We start from the raw sequence: 21,728 nt of genomic DNA on the forward strand, positions 1-21,728 counted from the left end.
TTTTCTTTCCTCTCTCTTTCTACATCGCACCAAACTATTTTCTTCTCTTCTTTAATTTCAACTAGGGATAACACCATATTGAAACCCTCATCGGTTGTGCTTACACAATGCCCAGGTCTATGGGTTTTAGACATGACCTATGAGCCATAGCCAGCCAAAGCTCAGATGAGTCATGGCACTAGTAGTGCTTCATAATTCAAAGTGGACCAGACCCCCACTGGAGCCAACATTTCACCACAATGTTTTAAGTACATGCTCTCATAAGGCCTTTAAATGGCCATAAAACCTCAACATCTCCTACTTGGCCTTTAAAGGCCATACAATCTCTCTTCCTCACTCTCTCTCAGCCACATCCCATGTACATGCTTGGTGAACACATTCGCCACCAACCCCTTGGCCCAAGGGTCTGCAAGCATGGCCTTTGTGGGAAGATGCGCGACCTCTATCTCGCAGAGTAGGACCTCATTTCGGATGTGGTAATAATGTATTTGGGTTTCTTGTGAAATCATGGCTCCCTAGTCACATGGACTGCAGACTGGTTGTCGCAGAAGATTCTCACACACGAACAACTCACAGGCTCAAACATGAGCTGATTGAGAAACTTCTTCATCCATACAGCCTACATGACTGCCAAACAACATGCCACATATTCAGATTCTATGGTGGATAGGACTACAACATCCTACTTCTTGGACTTCCAAGAAACTACCCCACCACCTAGCATGAAGATATAAGTAGATATCGACTTCATGTCATCAAGGTCTCCTTGATAATCAACATCCGATTACCCCCTGTATGACTATATCCGACCCGCCTCCATATGTGAGTGCATAATCCGTAGTTCCTCTCAAACATCTTAGTACTCTCTTAACAGTTTTCCAATATTCCAATCCAAGATTGCATTGGAAACGGCTAATCACACTCACGGGAAATGACATGTGTGGCCTTGTACCTGACTAGATGTAGGTGAGTGACCCCACTGCGTTGCGATAGCGCATTTTCTCCATGGCTTTTCTCTCAACCTCATCCTTATCAGTTAGGCACATTTGCAGGCTTAACTTGATCTTCTTGTCTACAGGGTTGATATGGACCTACATTTGTCCATTTCAAATTTTTCCAACACCCTCTTGCAATAGGTTGCTTGAGAAAGTTGAATGGTCCTGTTTTGCTTGTTTCTTGTTATCTTTATGTCCAACACATATGATGCTTCCCCTAAGTCTTTCATATCGAAGTGTTGTGAAAAGAAATCCTTAGTCTCCTTCCCTAGAGCCATCGAGCTACTTACAATAAACATATCATCCACATACAATGAAATAAACACTACATCACACCACTTGCCTTGACATAAATGCAGTAATCCTCTTGGCTAGAGGTAAAACCTACTTCAGACAAGATCTCTTGGAATTTTATGTAATTTTATGTACCACTGCCGTTAACTTTGCTTAAGGTCATAAAATAATTTTATAAGTCTACAAACCAAGTCCTCTTTTCCTTTTTCTATGAAGCCCTCATGTTGTCTCATGTAAATTTCCTCTTCAAGCTCCCCATTTAGAAAGATTGTTTTAACATTCATTTGATGGAGCTGAAAGTCAAAATGGGCTACTATGGTAATCAAGATGCTAATTGATGGGATGTTAGGGAAAAGGTTTCATTATAGTCTACCCCTTCTTTTTCAGTGAACCTTTTAGCTACAAGTCTAGCTTTGTATTTCTCAAGTTTTCCCTCAAAGTTCAATTTTCTTGAACACTCACTTGCATCCTATTGGTTTTTGATCACGAGGTAGAGGCACTAATTCCCAAACCCAATTTTGAATAATGGAGTGGTATTCTTCACTCATGGCTTTTTCCCATTGGTTTCTTTCAGGACTAGATATGGCTTTTTTATAGGTTGTAGGCTCATTGTCAAATTCATCCCCAATTCTTTCATAGTCTTCCCCAAGGTAAGTGAAGAACTCAAGTGGTCTACTAATTTGGTTGCTTCTCCTAGGGGGTTTGTGGTTCGGGTTCTCGAATCTCAATCATGTCAACAGTCATCTCAAAGAGATTAACCTTATTGTGACTACATCTTGTTTCGAGAAATTCATCATCAAAGAAATAAGCATCCTCACACTCTAGGACTACCCTATTCTCTAGGTTGAAGAAACAATAGCCTTTACCATGGTCTGGGTATCCTATAAAGATGCACTTGACAATTTTATGATCAAGCTTGGTTCGGTTTTGGTATAAGATGAGAACATGGGCTGAGCATCCCCACACTTTTAAATGGTCAAGGGATGAAGCACGACCAATAAATATTTCGTGTGAAGTAAGTGGAGTTGCCTTAGTGGGAGAGCGATTGAGGATATACCTCGTCGCCAATACTGCCTCTCCCCAGAATTCTAAGGAGAGCTTTGCATGTCCCATCATGCTCCACACCATCTCTACCAAGGTCTTATTCCGTCTCTCGGCTACACCATTTTGTTGTGGTGTATAGGGCATGGTAAATTGATGAATTATGCCATGCTTTACACACATCTCTTTAAAGAGTTGTGAAAAATACTCATCATCCCTATCGGTTCTTAGGACTTTGATTTTCATGTTGGTTTGGTTTTCTACCTCGGCTTTATAATCTTTAAAATGGTCTAGGGCTTTGGACTTGGAATGTAGCAAATAAACATCGCCCAATCGCGAGTGATCATCTATGAAAGCGATGAAATATTTCTTGTGGCTTTTGGTTGCCATATTCATGGGATCGGATATATCATTGTGGATGATTTCTATAATGTCAGAGGCTCTTTGAGCTTTCGTAAAAGATTTTTTTGCCAATTTTCCTTGCACACGTGATTCACAAATTTTGGATAAGTTCCTTTTATAATTCGTTTATGATTTATATGCCCTAATCGCATATGCTATAAGTAAGCATCATTCTCACATTCAGGGGACGAGACATCAGCAACTGGATTCTTTATTTCAATTTCAAAGAAACCATCCTCTAGTATACTGGTTATAACAACTTCCCATGAGTCTTAACTGTCACTTATCAACAACCAAAAAAATGACATAGTCGGCCTTTGCCAATTTTGGTACTGAAACCAAATAATTCCTCATTTCGGGAGAATATAGTGTTTGCTTTAAGACCGCTACTCCATTTTTCAAATTCCTAACATAATCCCCAAAGCGCCAAATCTTAGTCTTTTGATTTCCACCCCATGTATATGAATTGCTCACCGGAATCTACCGGCTGGAAATTACGATATCCTTCCTTGGAGTAGCACCCTTGACATCGGTTGTAGCACTTGGGTTGCAGCACCTGAGTTAAAGTACCAAGTAGCACCCTTGACATCGGCTAGCATAGCTTCAAATACCACACAAGGGTGTTCTCTATTCCCCCTAACACTATTATTTTTCTCTCTACAAAATATCATTGTCCCACATTACCGCATTTATGGCACTCCCTTTTATCTCTAGGCTCTCTATTTTTCGGCTCCCTCTCCCCCTTTTGTTAATCTTAATTTTCTTTTTCGTGTGACTGAAATTTCCTTTGCCCTTACCTTTTTTCTTAAAATTATGAGCATTAGGCTTAAAGTTAGCATGAACTGCATAATGAGGTGCAGGTATCAACACACTTTTCCTCTCTTCCTCAACCCTAAGGATCATAAGCTCCTCTAACTTGGGAGCAATCTCTCGGGCAGAGAGATGATATAAACACCTCCCAAGAAGTTGGGAGTGTTCAACAGATGACAAACTTGCATAGGCTCAAGGGTCTTCATGTTGATGGCTTTGAGCTCACGAATCAAAGCCCGGAACATGTGCAAGTGCTTGGGAAGCTTGGCTCCTTCAACCATTTTCAGATCGTGATAGTTCTTTAATGCAAGGGTTTGCTTGTCTAGAGAAGGATCAACAAATTCCTTCTCTAGCCTTGCATGTATAGATTTCGCAGACTTCAAGTTCTCGTAATCCGATGCATAAGAATCGTACATCGAAACAAGTAGTGTATGGTTGGTAAGCATATTCTTCCACTCCCATTGTGCATATTTATCTCTTATGTGTTGTCTTTCATAGGCATTTTTCTCTTAAAACTGGTGGAAGATCTTTGGTAAGCATATCGTGGAGATCTTCCTCATAGAGGACATCCCACTTTACGCTTCCAAGACGTAGTTCCTCATCGAATCTTTTTTATTTCAAGAGTTCGGCCATAAAACTCTTTGCAACCATGACTTTTAAATCAAATTACGACAAGATAAAAAAAATAAAAAAACAATGGCAGCAAGAAGACCTAGCTCTGATACCAATGAAAGGTGGACTATGTATCTGGGCAAGTCAAAACTGATTAAAATAATTCTTTTTTTTTTTACATCGCCAACTGAATCAATCACACGTGCTCGAATATAATATATGAAACAAATAAAAATCCAATGACTCTCACTTGCTTGCCATTAAAACAAAATTACATTCACATCATAGATTTGAAAATTTCATAAAAAGATGTAATTGAATTAAAAGAGCATGAACCAAGAAATTACCATATACTTTACTTCAGGTTAGCCCAAGGACTTAGCAGACCCCACATCGGGCCTCCTCCACCAATGGTAGAGAATGTAAGACTTAATTGATATAGATTTAGTACTTTCTCTACATACTATTTTGATGGGAATAAATCTATGAAAACTGAGGGATAAGGGTCATTCCTATAATCATGATGGCTAATCTAAAGAATGAATGGATGACATCTCTTCACCCTACAGGTCTCCAAGATCAATGGTCAAAATTAACTCTCAAAACGATGGCAAAACCCTAACCCTAGAAACCCTAGCTTCTCATTCTCTACACACTTGATCTCAATCATTCTCTCTCTGAGACCCGACATGGCGCGTGCTAAGCCCTTGGGGATAACCTGAGACAAGTTATACCGTAATTTCCTGGTTTATGCTCTTTTGATTTAATTGTATCTTTTATGGAATTTTCAGATCTATATTGAAAATGTAATTTTGTTTTAATGGCAAACAAGTGAAAGTTATTGGCATTTTATTTGTTTCACATATTATAGTTGAACACTTATGAGTGATTCGGGTCGCAATACAAAAGAGAAGGTAAAAAATTTTAATCGATATTAACTTGCCCAGTCACATAGTCCACCTTTCAATTCAGCCCCTAGATTGAGTTATATTTATTTGACTGTAAAAAGAAAGATCCTATATTGTATTTATGGCTTTGTTTCTTATTTGCAGCATTGTTTTATGGTCCTTATAAGTGGAATGCAGATATATTAATAAAAGAAAAGAAAATTATTTATTTTATTCCCTGAAATTCCAATTAGCCACTTCTTTCGAAGGATCTGCCCTTCCAGGCAGCCAGTCTAGGCTAGAATCTATGTAAGATGGGACCCACAACTATCTTCATGGTTGACCTGGGAAAAGGGGTGAATACCATGTACATCTTTTGATCAAGCTATCAGATTTAAAGTGTCAATAACTCCAATGGACATTGCTCAAACATGGTAAATTATGAGAGTCAAAGTCATACCTTATCCTCTAACCCTTGGAATAAAATTACAGGGCAAGAAAATCTTTCAACGAAGTTGATAGGTGATCTATCATAGAAATTCTTTTCAGCACCTGCAAAATTAAAGATAGCTAATCAACTGAAACAACGAACCAATTCCGAGAAAAAGATTATGCATATAACTACTTACCAAGAAGATTGTCAAGATAACGAGACTCAAACTTGTGTGTGCTTTCCTTTAACAGGCGCAAATCAGCAACCTGCAAATTTTATGCATCATGAAGGGCCCCAGAGACTTATCAGAGTTATTTTCGACTAGGAGTGGAAAAGCTTTAAGAACCTGAACTTTCTAACTAAAAAAATGAAGTCTTCCAGATTTAAGAAGTCTTCTGATGATTCAGCCAAGCCATGCATCACAAAACTAAAGTCTAAATGCTTGACAGTTATCAATACAGAAAACTTTGAATCTTTGAGCTCAAATTTCATCCATCATCAATCAATGAAAATGCATTTATGTGAAATTCATGTGAAATGCTTTACTAGAACATCATCAGTCACTTACACCAAACAATGAAGCACCAGCCTTAAATGTCTGGCTGAAAGCAAGAGCAGCAAGTGTAGTGTAACCCCCTGCTGATCTCCCTGTTATACAAAGTTGTTCCCCATCTGCCTTCCCACTGTCAACCTGCAAAAAACAACTTGATTCATCAGTTTCAGTTTAAAGCAACTGCTTTACATTCCAGATTAGCCATGGTTAAGCCAAAAGAAACTAAGGAACATAAAATTTACAATAATTACCAGGAATTGTGCACAACTGCAACAGTCATTGACATCAACAATGCCCCAGTTTCCCAAGAGTCTTTCTCGATACTCCCTGCCATAACCTTCAAGCAATACATGCCTAATCGGTTAATGTATTTTGAACCCTTGTTATGAGAATCTCCTATGATAAATTTCAAGTACAACATATATAAGACTGGTAATTTCATGTCAGAATGTATGACATCGCTTTCACCTGAACTCCAAAGCAAAAAGAAGTTTGCATTCATGGCAACATGCACGTCACTGAGCACACTCGCATAAATGCTTTCTCGTGCATTTAGTACTCGTGCCTCAATCATCTTTATCCAAGATTTCATGTCAACAGCTAGAACAACTTAAAAAAGGGTAAGGTTAGGACCAACCAGTGCTTCCACCATAGTTGACATCTACAAAAGCCCATCCTCGACTAGTCCAGTACTGAATACTCAAATCCAATGTTCCATGTGATTCACTTGTAGGACCTCCTGCAGAATTTTACAGAAAGTGAATGCAAATTCAAACAGAAGATTTTCTTAACGAACTCTCTACATGATTCACACAGACCTCTTTTAAACCAAGAACTATACATTGATCGAAAGAACTATCATATGCACATAGGGCAAATGTTGTTTAACCTAAATCGCTAAAATCCACCCTTATTCCCTGTTGTTTCCACAATTTACCACTATTATCGTCACATATTTCCTTCTAAACATAACATATTTTCCTTTCTCAACAAAAACATGAAACATAAGCCTTTACATTCAGCAAACTCCTTCAAGAAACAATTAAAAGGGCGCAAAAAAAAACCATGAACAGATTTGACTGAGAAGTTTGAAGACTTTGTTGCATCTTTTCCATCAGTATAGCTCCTTATATGCTAAATCACTTAAATTATTCTTTACTTGAAGAATCATCAAACTATTAGTGAACAGATAATGTTCCAAAAGAAGCACATCATTTACCATGGCTTTTCAATAACAGTGGAGGTTTTTCACCAGGAGTAGCATCATACAAGGGGTTGAATGGGGGATAAAAGTAGGCATATGCCTTTTGTCCTTGAACTTCTGTAGGAAACTCAATTATCTCTGGCAAGCTGATATATGGTTTAAAGTGCAAAGAATCCAAAGAGGAAGAACACCAAATTGTAGTGAGGTCCACCACCTTTAACTCCATGCCATCTAAGGTCAGCTGGGTAACTCAGAAGGAAAAAGAGGATGAATAAAAACATGTTAGAATATAAAAAAAAGAGAAATTGGAAACAAGATTCATGTAGCGGACCCTAAATAATTGGGATAAGGCTTGGATGATGATGATGAATATAAAAAAAAGAGTAAATAAGTGTCTTTTACAATAGAAAAGAGAAGAACCTCATAAACACAAACAAATAGCGCAACATGCCTTAACAATAGATGAAGGGTGGCTTGAAGATGCAGCCACGATGTACAAGCATCTGTCTTTTGTGATCTGCAGAAGACAAAATCAGTATATGCCAAACTGCGAAAGAATGCAATGAAATACAATGCAATCTATCTTCAAAAGATCAACTTTTTATGTCATAGAGGCAATCTATTATCAACAACGGAATCATTTTCTTGTCTGATGAAGGGAGAAAAGATTTGAATGTTAAAGAAGCATACAATGTCATTAATATCTGTGAAAGGAACATCAATGGATGTGAAAGAGCCTAGAACAGTGTCCAGGATTCCTAGATATGATTTCCCCTTCTGCCTGTAAATCATCACTCAATAAATTAAATTACAATAGAAAAATAAGATCACAACTCAATACATAAATATAAAGAAAAGACAGTTCTATAATAATTACTAAAGAATTTTGCAAAACCTGTAGCTGCAAGCAATTAAGGTGGCTTGCCCATTTTGATGAATAAAATCATAGGAGTTGATACCAAAGACCCAAAATGGTCTGCTGAATTCAGCATCCAATGTGTATAAGGGTTGTATCTCATTATTGTGTTCTATCTGTAAGAAATGATAACTGCATATCAGCTACATTGATTTGCAAAGAAAGTTCTGACAAATTTCAAATATAATAATTTTGATTAGCTGATAGACTACTAAGCAAGCTTATTCCTCTAATAAGACTCATGTATATCGACCATATATAACATAATAAAATCATCAAGTATGTGCTCCATGTATACACTTCAGTAACATTAAGACCATTTCATGTCAGTAATTTAAACCTAGGGCTTGGGTGAGGAGTCGTCAGGGTTTTGAGCCTGAGTCAACAGTCCAACTAGGCCAAGACTCACCAAGAATTGGCCTAATCTTTATGGAAATAACAAAAGGTCCATGACCTTGTGAGACAAGTGTGAGTCTTGGGGTTTCTGGACCAGATCCAGCACCCTGCTGGGACCAGGTGACTGGTATATCTGAGAATGAGTCATTGAGTTTTAAAACACTGTTTCATAGTGTTTCCTCGAACCTGCAATTTTTTTAAGTGTCATAGAATATGAAGAGAACAACAGAAAGCTACACCAATCAGTACAGTCCAAATCATGCTCAAGTTAGGGTCATATGCATGAAACATCTATAAGTTCCACAAATATTTGTTTATCAGCCCCCATTCCCAATAGAAAAATATTTCGTATAAGGTTGACAACTTATATTGTAGAATTAAGGAATACCTCAAAAATACATCGAAAAAGACTATTTTGATGTTGGAAAACCATCTAATTGATCATCTTGACATTGAGATGCATAGATATAGAAAAACGAAAAGATTCTAAGTCCCAAAAATAGAACATCTTGATGTACATTATCTGGACAGTCCATTTTCAAGATTTTCATGCATTTATAGATCAGCTTGATTTAAACCATTTTTTAGAGCTTAAGCTTTTATAATTAGAGATGAAAATAGATTTTCGGGCCACCCTAAGAACTTTCGATACCAAAATTGTATCTTATGACAATGTTTGGAGGTGCGCCATACTTCGGTTGTTTAAGGTTGTGACCTTATGCAAATTACACCCTTCTCAATATTCATATTTGAAATATAATGTTCCACATTTATAGGAGCAGTAAAAAATGTGTTGTGAGCCAATCAGCTCTTTGGGTATGTCATACCTTGGGACAGGAACTAATCCTCATGGAATGTTTTACTTCGATAACTTTATTATTTACAAGTGGTTCATTTAAGGGAATGGTTATTTCATTATCTAGGAATCTCAGGACTTCATCCCTCCAAAAATAAGGTAAGAGGTTACAACTGGGAAGTGACTAAAATCAATTTTTATCCAGGATTTTCACTGGGAAGTGACTAACAAAGGTGACAAAGCGAAGAGATTTCTGCTCATGATTTGGAATCAAAAGGCTCTGAGGATCTTTTAGACTACTGTTTGGGAACTGTTTATGCAATGGGTGGGGTTATTAAATTTACAGGTGTAATAAACTGAATTTTTCCTTCATAAGAATTACAACAAATATAAATAAATAATAAAATGAACTCCTTTCTTTAATCATTAGAATGATCTTACACAACAAAATTCCACACAATGTAATAAGAAAATGACAAGCAGCGGAACGTTTGATTTGTTATCATGCACCTTCTCATTACAAGGTTTAGATGAGAGCCCTCTCCATAGGCCATTCTTATTATATTTTTTTGTGAACAATTACAACAGGACAGGAACACCCTAATAAGAACATGGGAATACTATCAACAAGAAGAACAATAATGACTAAAAAAGCCCCAGCCATGTCTTCTCCACCATTTTACTGTACCATCAGTTGTAGGAAAGACATGATCATTACGGTACAAGGGCGAGGCAATATGTGGATTAAAGGGGAAGCTGCCTTGTTTCGACCTTTGATGCAAATCAGATCATGGAATAGCAGAGGCGAAACTATGACCAAATTTGAGTAATGAAATTATTTTTTATTCAATAAAGTCCTGTCTGGTGGGGATAGAAGCGCAGCTCGAAGCCTGCTTATTCATGCAGGCTGCTTGATGCCGAGATTCTCACCACGGATATAGACAATAGTGCCAATCTTTGTGTGCAAATGGCATATCAGTGATGGTGCCATTTCTTAAAAAGGGCGTTACTGCAGCAGAGTAGGACCATATATGAGACTATGAGAACTTCGAATAAGATCAATCAAGCTTGTAAGCCTCTATACACCTCGCACTCAGCAAAGTACCTAGCATTATTTCGAAACAGAGCTCATAAAGGTTGTCTCCTTCATTGCCACTAACACTCCTTATGCAGTGGGTTGTCGCTGCATCCTGGCAGGAGCTGGTTGCTCTCTCGAATCCCATAAAAAACAAATTACTGAACTAGTGAGTGACAAGATAATACATAAATACATACACTGAGGCAGGGCAATAATTCCAACGTATATGACCATTTGGAATACATACACTGAGGCAGGACAATAATTCCAAGTATATGACCATTTGGAGAAAATATTAATCTACTAATAACGACGCAGCAAACTTTTTAAATTACATTTGTATAGTCATCTTTTGTAAACAAATTTGCAATAGCATTATTTCTTTGAATTCATCATACATTACTGACAGAAAGGGAGTTAGTTCATTTGAAATAAAGACCAGTCACAATTATAGAATCTATACAAATGATAAATTCCTCATTATATTCTTCACTTCAAAGGAAATACAATTTAATACATGAATGCTGATCAATATTGTTGTCGAAAACATGCATGACAAGATAACTAATAAACTGCAGTAAAGATGGGATAAAGTCATTTCAGTAAGTATGCAAATATTTAGGTATGTGTCTATGTATATGTACAGACATGTGCACACACACACACAGAGGAATTAAACCATATAGTTATATAGAGAGACAACAGACCCATTTATACAAATTCCAAAAACCATTCTTCCTGTCTGTTATAAAGAAGAGCTCTCCTGCACAAAATCAAAACAAGAGTTTAAGGATTGTACATAGAATGTCACGTAATAGACATTTAGAAAGCCAATATGTGATGATAGTTCCCAATGGTACCAATAGAAGGGAGCATGAAGTCAGACATGCCATTACTGCATTTAACATTGTAATGATGTAGCAAAATGGATTGAGCCAAAAAAAAAAAAAAAAACTTCTATAATGTAACTATGCGGCACAGAATTCAAACTTTGATTTGACCAAAGTCAAAGGAATTCAATGGACACAAACTCCGATATCATTGACTTTCCAAGTCATATTAACCAAAAATATTCAAACAAAATATTCATTTGCCAGAAAATTTGCATCAGTTGTTGATTAACGTTCGATTTCTGTCATGCTTCATTCAAGTCATCCAACCCCGCTCCTTGCCATACCCTCATGAAGTTAGACATGTTCCTCGTAACCACTTAGTGGGAAAAGGCCTTCCTAGGAACCCATTTGAGGGGCGCTATCCAAAAGCATCTCCAACCACTCCCCCAATCTTCTGGATTCAGAGTCTATGCCCAGGGAGCCTTCTTGTTTCAGATTTGAGCTCCTGTAGCTAGAAGAACCTCAATTAGATAGCTTCATACGGCAGTGGCTGTATTCTTTTTTGGTGTTTTGTTGGGCTGGTTTCATATTGTTGAAGAAGTTCGAATTGCTGATATCTAAGCTCAAATCCTGGAGCTACCGCCAGTTCAGTGCCATCCTTGCAAAGGACTGCCACCTTTGTGAAATTGAGGAATTCAATTCCAAGAGCAATCTCCTGAAGAGAGGTCAAACAAACCTGTGGCAAAATTATAACACAACAAAACCGCAAAGTAAGAATGGATTTTCAGGACCGGTGTCCGAGAGTTCAGTAGTTGAAGGAAGGGGATCGGAATAGAGCCTTTTTCACAAAATTCCTAGCTGTCATAGGTGCGCCAAGTCCATTCTCCAAATCATCGACCAAGGATGTTCAAATACAGAACTATGGGACGTAGCTCCAGTAATCAAAGATTTTTCAGGAAGTTTTGTAGAGCCCAAACGTATACAAGGACAATGCTTACGAACTTAAATTTCAGAATGTAATCTGATAGTGAGCTGCCTCCTGAGAGGTCTTTCACAGAATCCAAGATCCACAAGGCCATTTAATTTTATTCGAGTATTTAACTTTTTCTTTGATGATTAAGAAAAAAAGAAATAAAAGGAAAAGAAGAATCCAAACACAAAATTGCAGAAGTATCAAATGCAAAGTGATATCAAAGAACCTGATTCAGATGGAAAGTCTCTGCTGCAAGCTTCAATGATGAGGTTAGTCACAGTAATTGTAAAATCATTCATAAGATACCGATACTTTCAACGAATGACTAAAATACTCAACTATGCCGCCACTTCCTAAATGGGATAGACTTTCGTAAGGGAAAAACTATGCCCTCCTTGTGAGTAGAGATAGCATGAAGCTAGTGATTATACATGATCCAAATATATCACAACCAAAATTTGTGATGGTCCATTTTGGTTTCAATTATACAAGTAGAATAATAGAATATACCTTGCATGGACCATTTCGGTTCAGTTGGAGACTCTACTAAGGTTGAATCACAACCAGCCACACAAATGCGATTACATACATCTCTGCAACGAAGTATAACATAAAGCACAAAAAAAAATTATTTTTCTATAATGAGAAAAATTAAAGTCTAATAGCTCAACAAAACAGAGAACATGTATTACAGCCTAGATATTATAATTTATTCTTTCCCTTTTGTTATAGTGGTATTCAAGTCTAGGGCAACCAAAAATTTAACATGCTCTTAAAAGTCATACCATGACGCCAACATGCAAATATAGCGCCACCTCAAGTTTCTTGAAGTGTCCTCCTATTCAAGGCAGCAGCCTAGATTTAATAGGCTGCAATGGCACGTGGGCTCAAGCCTGGCCTGAATTTTTATAATTGGCCATGTGCTAAGCCTGAACCTGGCCCATGGTGCAAGTAGGGCTGCTCGTAATTGGCAGCCCTACACTTATAAGGCTGCCAATGGACCGGTTCCAGACAAGTCCAGGATTGGCTAGAGCCAACCTAAGCATCTAAAGCCAATCGTCGGAGAAGTTCGAACCCAAAAGAACGAAAGTTCAGGAAAGAGAACAGATATTATTTTAATTTCGATCGAGTAAGAGAGGGATTTATCACCTTTTGGCACTAAATCTCAAGGCTGAAACACCATTCCCATTTTCAGAGACAGAATGGACCCTTTCTTAGCAAGTAATTTTAAGGATAGAAATATATCACTAGGTTTCTGATTTCTAAAATTAGATTTGGGTTCAAGTGAAGAAAGAAATATTCTTAGGGGTAGAAAGAGACTTTTAGGATTCAAGTGAAAGAAAAGGTATTGAATAAAGAGAGCAGGGTTTGAAGAGGGATAAAAAAATATTGATTAAGAGAAAAATTTTAATTAAGGAAAAAGTGAGCTGGATAGATTTGGGATAAGGTAGATTTTAAGAATAGAAAGAGATTCTTAGGGTTCAAATGAAAGAAAAGGAATTGTACAAGGTCTGATTTAAATTCTTCAAATCTGATTTGAATGAAAAATTAATAAGAAGAATGGAAGAAACAAGAACTTGTCTATGGCATGAAGAAAAAAGAGAGGAGACGAGAGATTTAGAGTTTGAAGAAATAGAGATTACACGATGATTACCAAGATTAGAATGATTACCAAGATTAGAAATAGGTTGATCTTAACACTTGGATCCATTGTCACGCCCCAAGTTTTATAACACTAACATTCCTGACGTGTGACAGTCTATTCTTAAACTATAGATAGAACAATTCAGAATTTCCACTATATATTGCACCAAAACTGATTTTTCCATTCAAAAATTTCCAAATTTGTACAAAGTCTACTCACATCTTGTATTAACATGAAAGTCTATATGTATATACAATTTTGATAGAACCAAAGTTACAAAGGCGAACTTTAACCATGACTACAAACTTCTTCCAAGCTACTCCTGTTGTACGAACGAATAATAAGGCTGCAATCACTCTGAAAAGAATTCACAATAGTTTGATGAGTTTTACTACTCAATAAGTGATCGTCATAATCCTTAAAAATCATAATTGGAAAATGTAAATATTTTCTAAAGGAATGCATATTGAAACAATATGAGGAAGAGCATACATGGATAACTATTCAAAATTCTTATACAGTTTAACATAATTTCAAAAGTTTTGAATGCATTTTAAACCATATAAGGAAGAGCAAAAATACACAATTTAACATAATTCAGAAGATGTCAAAATACCCTACTAGAGTCCCAAGTAGATCACCAATATACCCTATCAGCGTCCTAGATGGGTCCACTTAATCACTGCCGACGTACCGGATAGGTCCACTTATTTCTCACCGGCATACCGAATGAGTCCACTTAATCCCTATCGGCATACCGGATAAGTCCACTTATATCTCACCGACGTTCCGGATGAGTCCACTTAATTCCTACTGGCGTACCGGATAGGTCCACTTATATCTCACCGGCGTACCAGATAAGTCTACTTAATCCCTACAGGTGTATCGGATAGGTCCACTTATATACTTAAAATATCTTTGAAACTCATTATCACTAAATATCAGGAAACAATAATATCGTATATTCAAAATATCTTTGAAATCATTAACATGACTTCACATGAAGCAATTTATATCAATCACTTTCATAGACATTTCCATAAATAACCAATCAAATATTTTGACCTATAGTTTCCAAAAGGTAGCAGTTCTGCGAGATATTATTGAAATTTAATATGATAAGCAATCTATTGACAATAGAAGAACTCTTATGGAAATCCAGAGTTAAGTACTGAATTTTCAACTATCTAAAATCCTTAACAATAAAAGGAAATATCACAAATTTATTAAATACGAAAATACAATTTTTTTCAAATAATCATGTTACAGGAACGTGTAAAACTTTTAGCGTTTAAAATTCACATACGGAAATATTGCAATTTAATTAAATGCAAAAATACAAATTTTTAAATAACTGTTTTACAGGAAAATAAGGTCACTTGCACATAACGCTTACAGAATCTAAAATTCATACTGATAGACGGAAATATTACAATTAAATACAGAAATACAAGTTTTTATGTGACTATTTTACAGGAAAATGAGATTGCTTACTTTTATATGTCACGAGATAGGTATGTTGCTACTGTCGCCAGAATAAGACTGGGATTAATGGCATTCAGCTAAAGGTATGGGTAGAGAGACCAAATGAGTTTATATAATTATATGTTCATATAAGAGAGAGAGAGAGAAATATTATATGCCTATGAGAGAGAGAAGAACCCTTATGAGGAGCGAAAAAATTTATATAATTGTTTTTATGAAAACATTATGAGAAAGAGAGAATATATTATGAGAGACATTCTTGAAATTTAATATGATAAGCAGTCTATTGACAATAGAAGAACTCTTATGGAAATCCAGAGTTAAAAATTGAATTTTCAACTATCTAAAATCCTTTACAATAGATGGAAATATCACAAATTTATTAAATACGAAAATACAATATTTTTCAAATAATCATGTTACAAGAACGGGTAAAACTTATAACGTTTAAAATTCACATACGGAAATATTGCAATTTAATTAAACGTAGAAATACAAATTTTTAAATAACTGTTTTACAAGAAAATAAGGCCACTTGCACATAACACTTACAGTATCTAAAATTCATACTGATAGACGGAATTATTACAATTAAATATAGAAATACCATTTTTTATATAACTATTTACAGGAAAACGAGATCACTTACATGTATATGTCACGAGATAAGTATGTTGCTATTGTCGCCAGAATAAGACTAGGATTAATGCCGTTTAGCTAAAGGTATGGGAAGAGAGACCAAATGAGTTTATATAATAATATGTTCATAAAAGAGAGAGACAGAGAGAAATATTATATGCCTATGAGAGAGAAAAATCGTTGAGAAAATTTTTATATAATTGTTTTTATGAGAACATTATGAGAGAGAGAATATATTATGAGAGAGAGAGGAACATTATGAGAATACATTATTATGGGAACAATATTATTTTTTTATGAGAATGAGAGAGAAAAATTCTATTTTTAAGAGAACATTATCATTATGAGAATAATACTATCATTATGAGAATAATACTATCTTCATGAGAATATTATGAGAACAATGTTATGAGAAAATAATATTAGAGAAAAATTATTCATTATGGGAACATTGTGAGAGAATAAAAATTCGTCATGAGAGAGAAAGAACTTACAAGAAAAGAGAGAAGACCCACATGATTAGATATGATGAGACTATGAGGGGTATTTAAAGTGAGAGAGAGCCCTTCTCTATGTGACACAAGTTTGATTATGTGTCCTTTTATTTTTGTTAATTCCTTAATTGTATGTGCCACCTCATCAAAATGAATACTTCATGATTGACACGTCACCTCACGCTTATAATCATCTTTAATTTATTAATATTTTTGGTGTAAAAACGTGTAAATGAAAAGTTTGTAAAAGTATGGTCCCATGGTGTTTTTCATAACACAATGGACTAGCATTCCAAATTATTTCTTTACATAGGTATTTTATTATTCAGTTCCAAAAATTTAGGGTCATCACATCCATAATGCTTTGAAACCATGAGAAACTTTATCAAGAAAGGAAGAGAAGAAGGAGAAGAGGAAAAGTGTATAGAAGGAAGAAGGTTGGGTCATTCCATTTAATCAATGTGGGGATGTACAGTAATACATACCGGTGTTAGGATTAAGAGCAAGTCACACTTATATACGTGAGGGACATTGCATAAATAAAAGACATAAGAATGGTGAATATTCCAACTACACTCTAATACAAAGAGAAAACATCTCATAAAATGTAGAGCAAGAAATGGAAAATATTAGAATGAGTGGGTTCACAATGACAAAAAAGGATATCTTTATCCTTGAAATTCTAGAACATAAAGAACCACCAATCACAACCTACCTCCCTAAGAGTGTAAAAAAATGAAATATGACCAAGTAACTTCTACAATTTTAGTCTAATGAAACAACCATAACTCTAGAACCATTTATTTGATTTGACAGGTAAGCATGCAAGAAATGAAAGGAGCACACATGAAGTCTTCTTCTTACCCGTTCTTAGAGATATCCGCAACCCAAATTTCTGCCTTATCCCAGTGCATGTTTGGATGACTCCATTCAACCCATGCAATTCTTTTTCCTTCTGGACAAATCCTTGGGAAGGCATAGAAATCATTGCCACTTACCAATACTTTTGGCTCTTCCAAAAACAAGATTCAAAGTGTCAACAATAGATGGATAGAGGTCTATAAGAAAGAATGAAAGATGAAAGAAAAAGGACTCATTAAATGAAGAAGCCTAACAAATATCTTCTTACACTTAATGATGCTAGTCAGCAATATTGGATTGGTATTGATGAGTGAGAAAAGTACATTAACATATGGCACACACTCCCTTGGAAATATAGAAGATATAACTACTTTACAACACAAACATGTGAAGATAATTTCTATTAAATCAGAAACGTAGCATCAAAAGCCTATTTGTGGAGACCATTTTGGACATCTATAAGAACTCCAACTACTATTAGGGTTTGTTTAATACTTTTGGATAATATTTTTGATATGGATGTGAAATTGGGCAGGTATATTCCCTGACCAAGCTCAAAGTTCAAAAGAAATTTTTTCGAACTTTGTGCCACACCCTAGCGATCAAATTTCATATCGGATGGTCATAGGCAACTGTGACCTCCTTGTACCATAGGTAAATAGTCTCATTGTATACAATCCCTTCGGAGAATGGCCAGATTAAAATTAGTTCTTGAGATTTTGGGCCACTAGATTTCTACATACATGATGTGGCTTAGCACTGAGGCACTTGACATTGAATCAAAGTGGTAGGGTTAGATATGGGCAAGGTTCGCCCAGGCAGGGTTGAATGGGGGCCCAACCCAACCCTATCCCTAATAAAGCGTGCACAGTAAACTTTTGCTAGGCACAGCACCAGGCCGGCCCAACCTGTTCCTATTGATTCCTAGCTGCCCAAACCACGGGCCTTCTTGATAGTTATTGTCCTCATCAAAGTATGCTTCTCTACTTCGCATAGCTTTTGTGTTATATTCTCTTTCCTACGATGCATCCATCCCTCCCTTCAATGCAGGATCATTTCTCTACAGCATGCTAATCATATTCTTTTCATCAAACTCTCCATCCAGTCTAATATATCCCCATCCCTCTTTCCCTCCACAAATTCATATGAGTGTTCTCTCCAACTAGACATATTCCCCCGCCCCCCTCTCTCTCTCAACTAATACTAGTATTATCTCCCCCTAAACCAATATGTATTCATTCTTTCCCTCTGTCATATGTATTCTATTTCCCACCCGATCTCTCTCAAAACATAAGAGAGTCATCTCACCCTAAAACCCACACATATATCCCTTCCCCTCTCTCTTTCTCTATCATCCAAACATTCTCTCTCTTTCTCTCTCTCTCTCTCTCTCTCTCTCAACATTCACAAGAAGATCAAAGTACTCCCATATCTTGTATGTTATTTTGCTGTCACCCATTTTTTTGATAAGAGCTTTCCAATTTATAAAGTATCTTTCATGATTCCTAGGGCAGCCCAGTCAAAACCATTGTTCTATTACTTGTAGATTCATTGTACAAAGTGGAGAAAAAGGCAGAAGATAGTGTTGTTCATAGTTCATTGTGAGAGAGAGAGAGCGAGATATAGAGAGAGAAGAACAACCACTACATTTAGCTCAATGTCTTACCCCCATTTAAAAAGAGATGAATTGGGGTAAGGGAGAGAGGATCCTGCCATAATCTATTCAATTGTAGCAGGGCTCGCCCATTGCAGATAATCCTCTACCTAGTTACTCCACCAACACAATCACAGCATGACCAGTGACCATATTATTCACCTTTGAGTCTTTGCATGACAACAGAGAACTTGTGGCAATGCTTTGCTCTCCCTGGGTTATGGAAGGGCACATGTACACATTATTTCTGTCAAGTCAAACAAATGCTTGTTTTATTGGGGTTTGAAACCTTTATATGTCTGAACACTTATTCCTTATTAAACATCTGTTTTGTTTTCCCCAAGTGTATCCTCGAGCTTTATCTTTATAGATTCCTCTCAGTTTGAGTAGGAGTTTTCTCCACATGGGTACCTAGAGCAGCACATGAGTAGGAAGTGGGGTTCTGAATGGGATATAACAGGCTCCATTACTCTCGCTATAGTGTGTTAATAGGCCTTGGCTAGATAAGTGAACCCGCACACCATGGACTGGTTGTATTTAATCCCATGATACACATCATCGAAGAGGGTCCACAGGTATCTCATCCAAATCGGCTGTAACTAGGGTGGATGTTATTGGTTTGCATGGAGATGAACAAAGCTCCTGGATGTAGGATGATTAGAGAGAATTCCAAATCTAATTGATGTTCTGTCATGGAATCCCAATTAGAAGAGGAAGTTTCTAAAGAAGGTTCTATTTGACTCCACATCGAATTGGAAGAGTGTTCGACGTATGAATCTTCCAAAGGATAATGGTGCATTATCCACCCTTGATTCATGATGGCCGGAAAAGTTATGGATGGCCCTACTCAAATCAGGAATCTCCCCTTAGAATTATAAAACAAGTTCCCTTTATTGAAAGGAATGGCAATGTGGAACTCAAAGTAGTAAATTCAAAATTTTTCTCTTTCTTTTATTCAATGTACCTGAATTCCACTTGCATGGACCACTATACACTTCTGTAAATCAAAATTAAAACCCTAAACACAGCCTAGGATCTTTACTGCCAAAACAAATAGATACTATCTAGGAGTAATAACCAATCATCCATTATGATTCTAAGTACAAAATATGTTCCTGAAAATTCACACAAAAATATGAAATATGATTGAAAATTAATTAAAGCAACTGGAAAGGCTTACTAGAAGATTCCCCTCACAGGGTTTGATACACCCCACACCTGATTCCCTGATCGACCACGAACTATTCATCCTTTAGGTCATGTTGAAATTTTTGAGATAGGGAAGCTTTATAAACAATACCTTTTAACCTAGGGATTTAGAGAGCTCAAAAACTCTATTAGGGTTTGTAGAAACGCTATAGGAAGAAATTAGAGCTTAACTATTCAATCGATCTCTCTCTAGGATGCATGTACCTCTCTTTTCTTCAAAACCAGTAAACCCTAGCTTTAGGGTTTCATATGGCACCTCCTATTTCTTTTCTTTTTGGGTGAAGTGACAAGTAGGAGAAGAGGGGCTGGTGTGCCAAGAATATGCGAGAGAGAGGATGGCGAGAGAGAGAGAGATCTTGGGGCGTGAGAGAGAGAAATCTAGTTCTTAGATTTTGAGAAGTTCATAGATTTAAATAGTAACAAATCTACCTCCCACTTGAAGTAGGATTCCATCTAGGTATGCCTTATCTTATTTTCCAACTTGACTTTTAGGATATTTAGGGAATCTGTGGGGTGAGAGAGTAAATCTGAGCCATCCATCCCACAAATCAGCCATTATAATTTTAAGTGGACATTAGGAACCTTATCCCCTTATAATTTGACCCAAGACCAACTTCTATTTAAATTTAAATTATAACCACTTTTAATATTATCTAGATCTTTCATAATCTATAGGAAGTCAAATATAAATAAAAAGTCCCACTTGAATAGGGAACAAATCTATTTTTAATTAAAGAGATTCCCTAACCGTCTTTTAACTAAAAGATGGCACATAAAATAACAACAAAGTGTCGTGCCACCCAGGGACCTTATGTGGGACCCACAAGGCCACAATCCCCATTCATAGTGGCACAAACATGTGGGGGCTAGATCCTTAGTCCCCACATGTGCCCTTCGAAGTTCTGAAATTTTTGAAAAATGCCCCTTTAATGAATTTTATACCAGAAGTAAATTTTTAAAACTCAGGAAAATTTGTAAAAATCATAAAAACATTTTTACTACTAAAATAAACTATTTTAGAAGTGGTACTAATTGGCGACAATAAGGCACACCACTTGACGCAAGAACCATGGTCCACTATTGTTTTCTTATTTAACTCAACAAAGACCCATGACCCACAGTCTCCTTGCGGGGGCTCATGATTCACTTGTTAAAGTCGGACAATAAGCAGTGGAACCATGATCTTGGAATGAGGACTTCAGTCCCCCACTCCCACCCATCCACCCCCTCTATAAGGTAGTAATGCGGTTGCCATGTGTGCTTTCCATGGGGAAGGTTGTTGAGGCTTTGGCCCTTGCTCTCACAGGATTACAACCGCACACAAGAGACCACATAGTTCTCTTGACCTAGAAACATCATCCCTGGGCATCTCTTCGACCTCAACAAGGAATGACCCACCGTAAACCCTTCTCCATAGTGCCACATGCCCAGGGAAAAGATTTTTGGACATAGCCGAGGCCATAAACTGTCCAACCCAGGGTCAGTCAACATGCACACTCCCACTGAAGTGCATATTTA

At 36.7% G+C, this 21,728-nt stretch overlaps 1 protein-coding gene across 12 annotated transcripts in view; it reads right to left on the minus strand.

Annotated features, from left to right (window-relative positions):
- LOC18424793 (alpha/beta-Hydrolases superfamily protein) overlaps positions 1-21,728 on the minus strand; it is a 67,294-nt gene that overhangs the window by 11,462 nt on the left and 34,104 nt on the right. For 6 of the 12 annotated variants that reach the window (XM_020661761.2, XM_020661759.2, XM_020661763.2 and 3 more), the window contains exons 5-16: positions 17,351-17,498; positions 12,734-12,816; positions 11,125-11,180; positions 8,127-8,263; positions 7,922-8,012; positions 7,683-7,748; positions 7,247-7,472; positions 6,665-6,766; positions 6,279-6,364; positions 6,043-6,165; positions 5,671-5,740; positions 5,502-5,593 (exon numbers count right to left, since the gene is read on the minus strand). In XM_020661761.2, the coding sequence (XP_020517420.2) occupies positions 5,502-5,593; positions 5,671-5,740; positions 6,043-6,165; positions 6,279-6,364; positions 6,665-6,766; positions 7,247-7,472; positions 7,683-7,748; positions 7,922-8,012; positions 8,127-8,263; positions 11,125-11,180; positions 12,734-12,816; positions 17,351-17,498 (1,280 nt within the window). The remainder of the gene's footprint in view (positions 1-5,501; positions 5,594-5,670; positions 5,741-6,042; positions 6,166-6,278; positions 6,365-6,664; positions 6,767-7,246; positions 7,473-7,682; positions 7,749-7,921; positions 8,013-8,126; positions 8,264-11,124; positions 11,181-12,733; positions 12,817-17,350; positions 17,499-21,728) is intronic. The other 6 variants (XM_088865016.1, XM_020661760.2, XM_088865018.1 and 3 more) reach the window with 2 other exon arrangements.

The sequence above is a fragment of the Amborella trichopoda genome, chromosome 4 (assembly GCF_054954075.1).
Source record: "Amborella trichopoda isolate Santa Cruz 75 chromosome 4, AtrichopodaSantaCruz75HAP2 v2.0, whole genome shotgun sequence".
In the NCBI taxonomy this organism is placed as follows: Eukaryota; Viridiplantae; Streptophyta; class Magnoliopsida; order Amborellales; family Amborellaceae; genus Amborella; species Amborella trichopoda.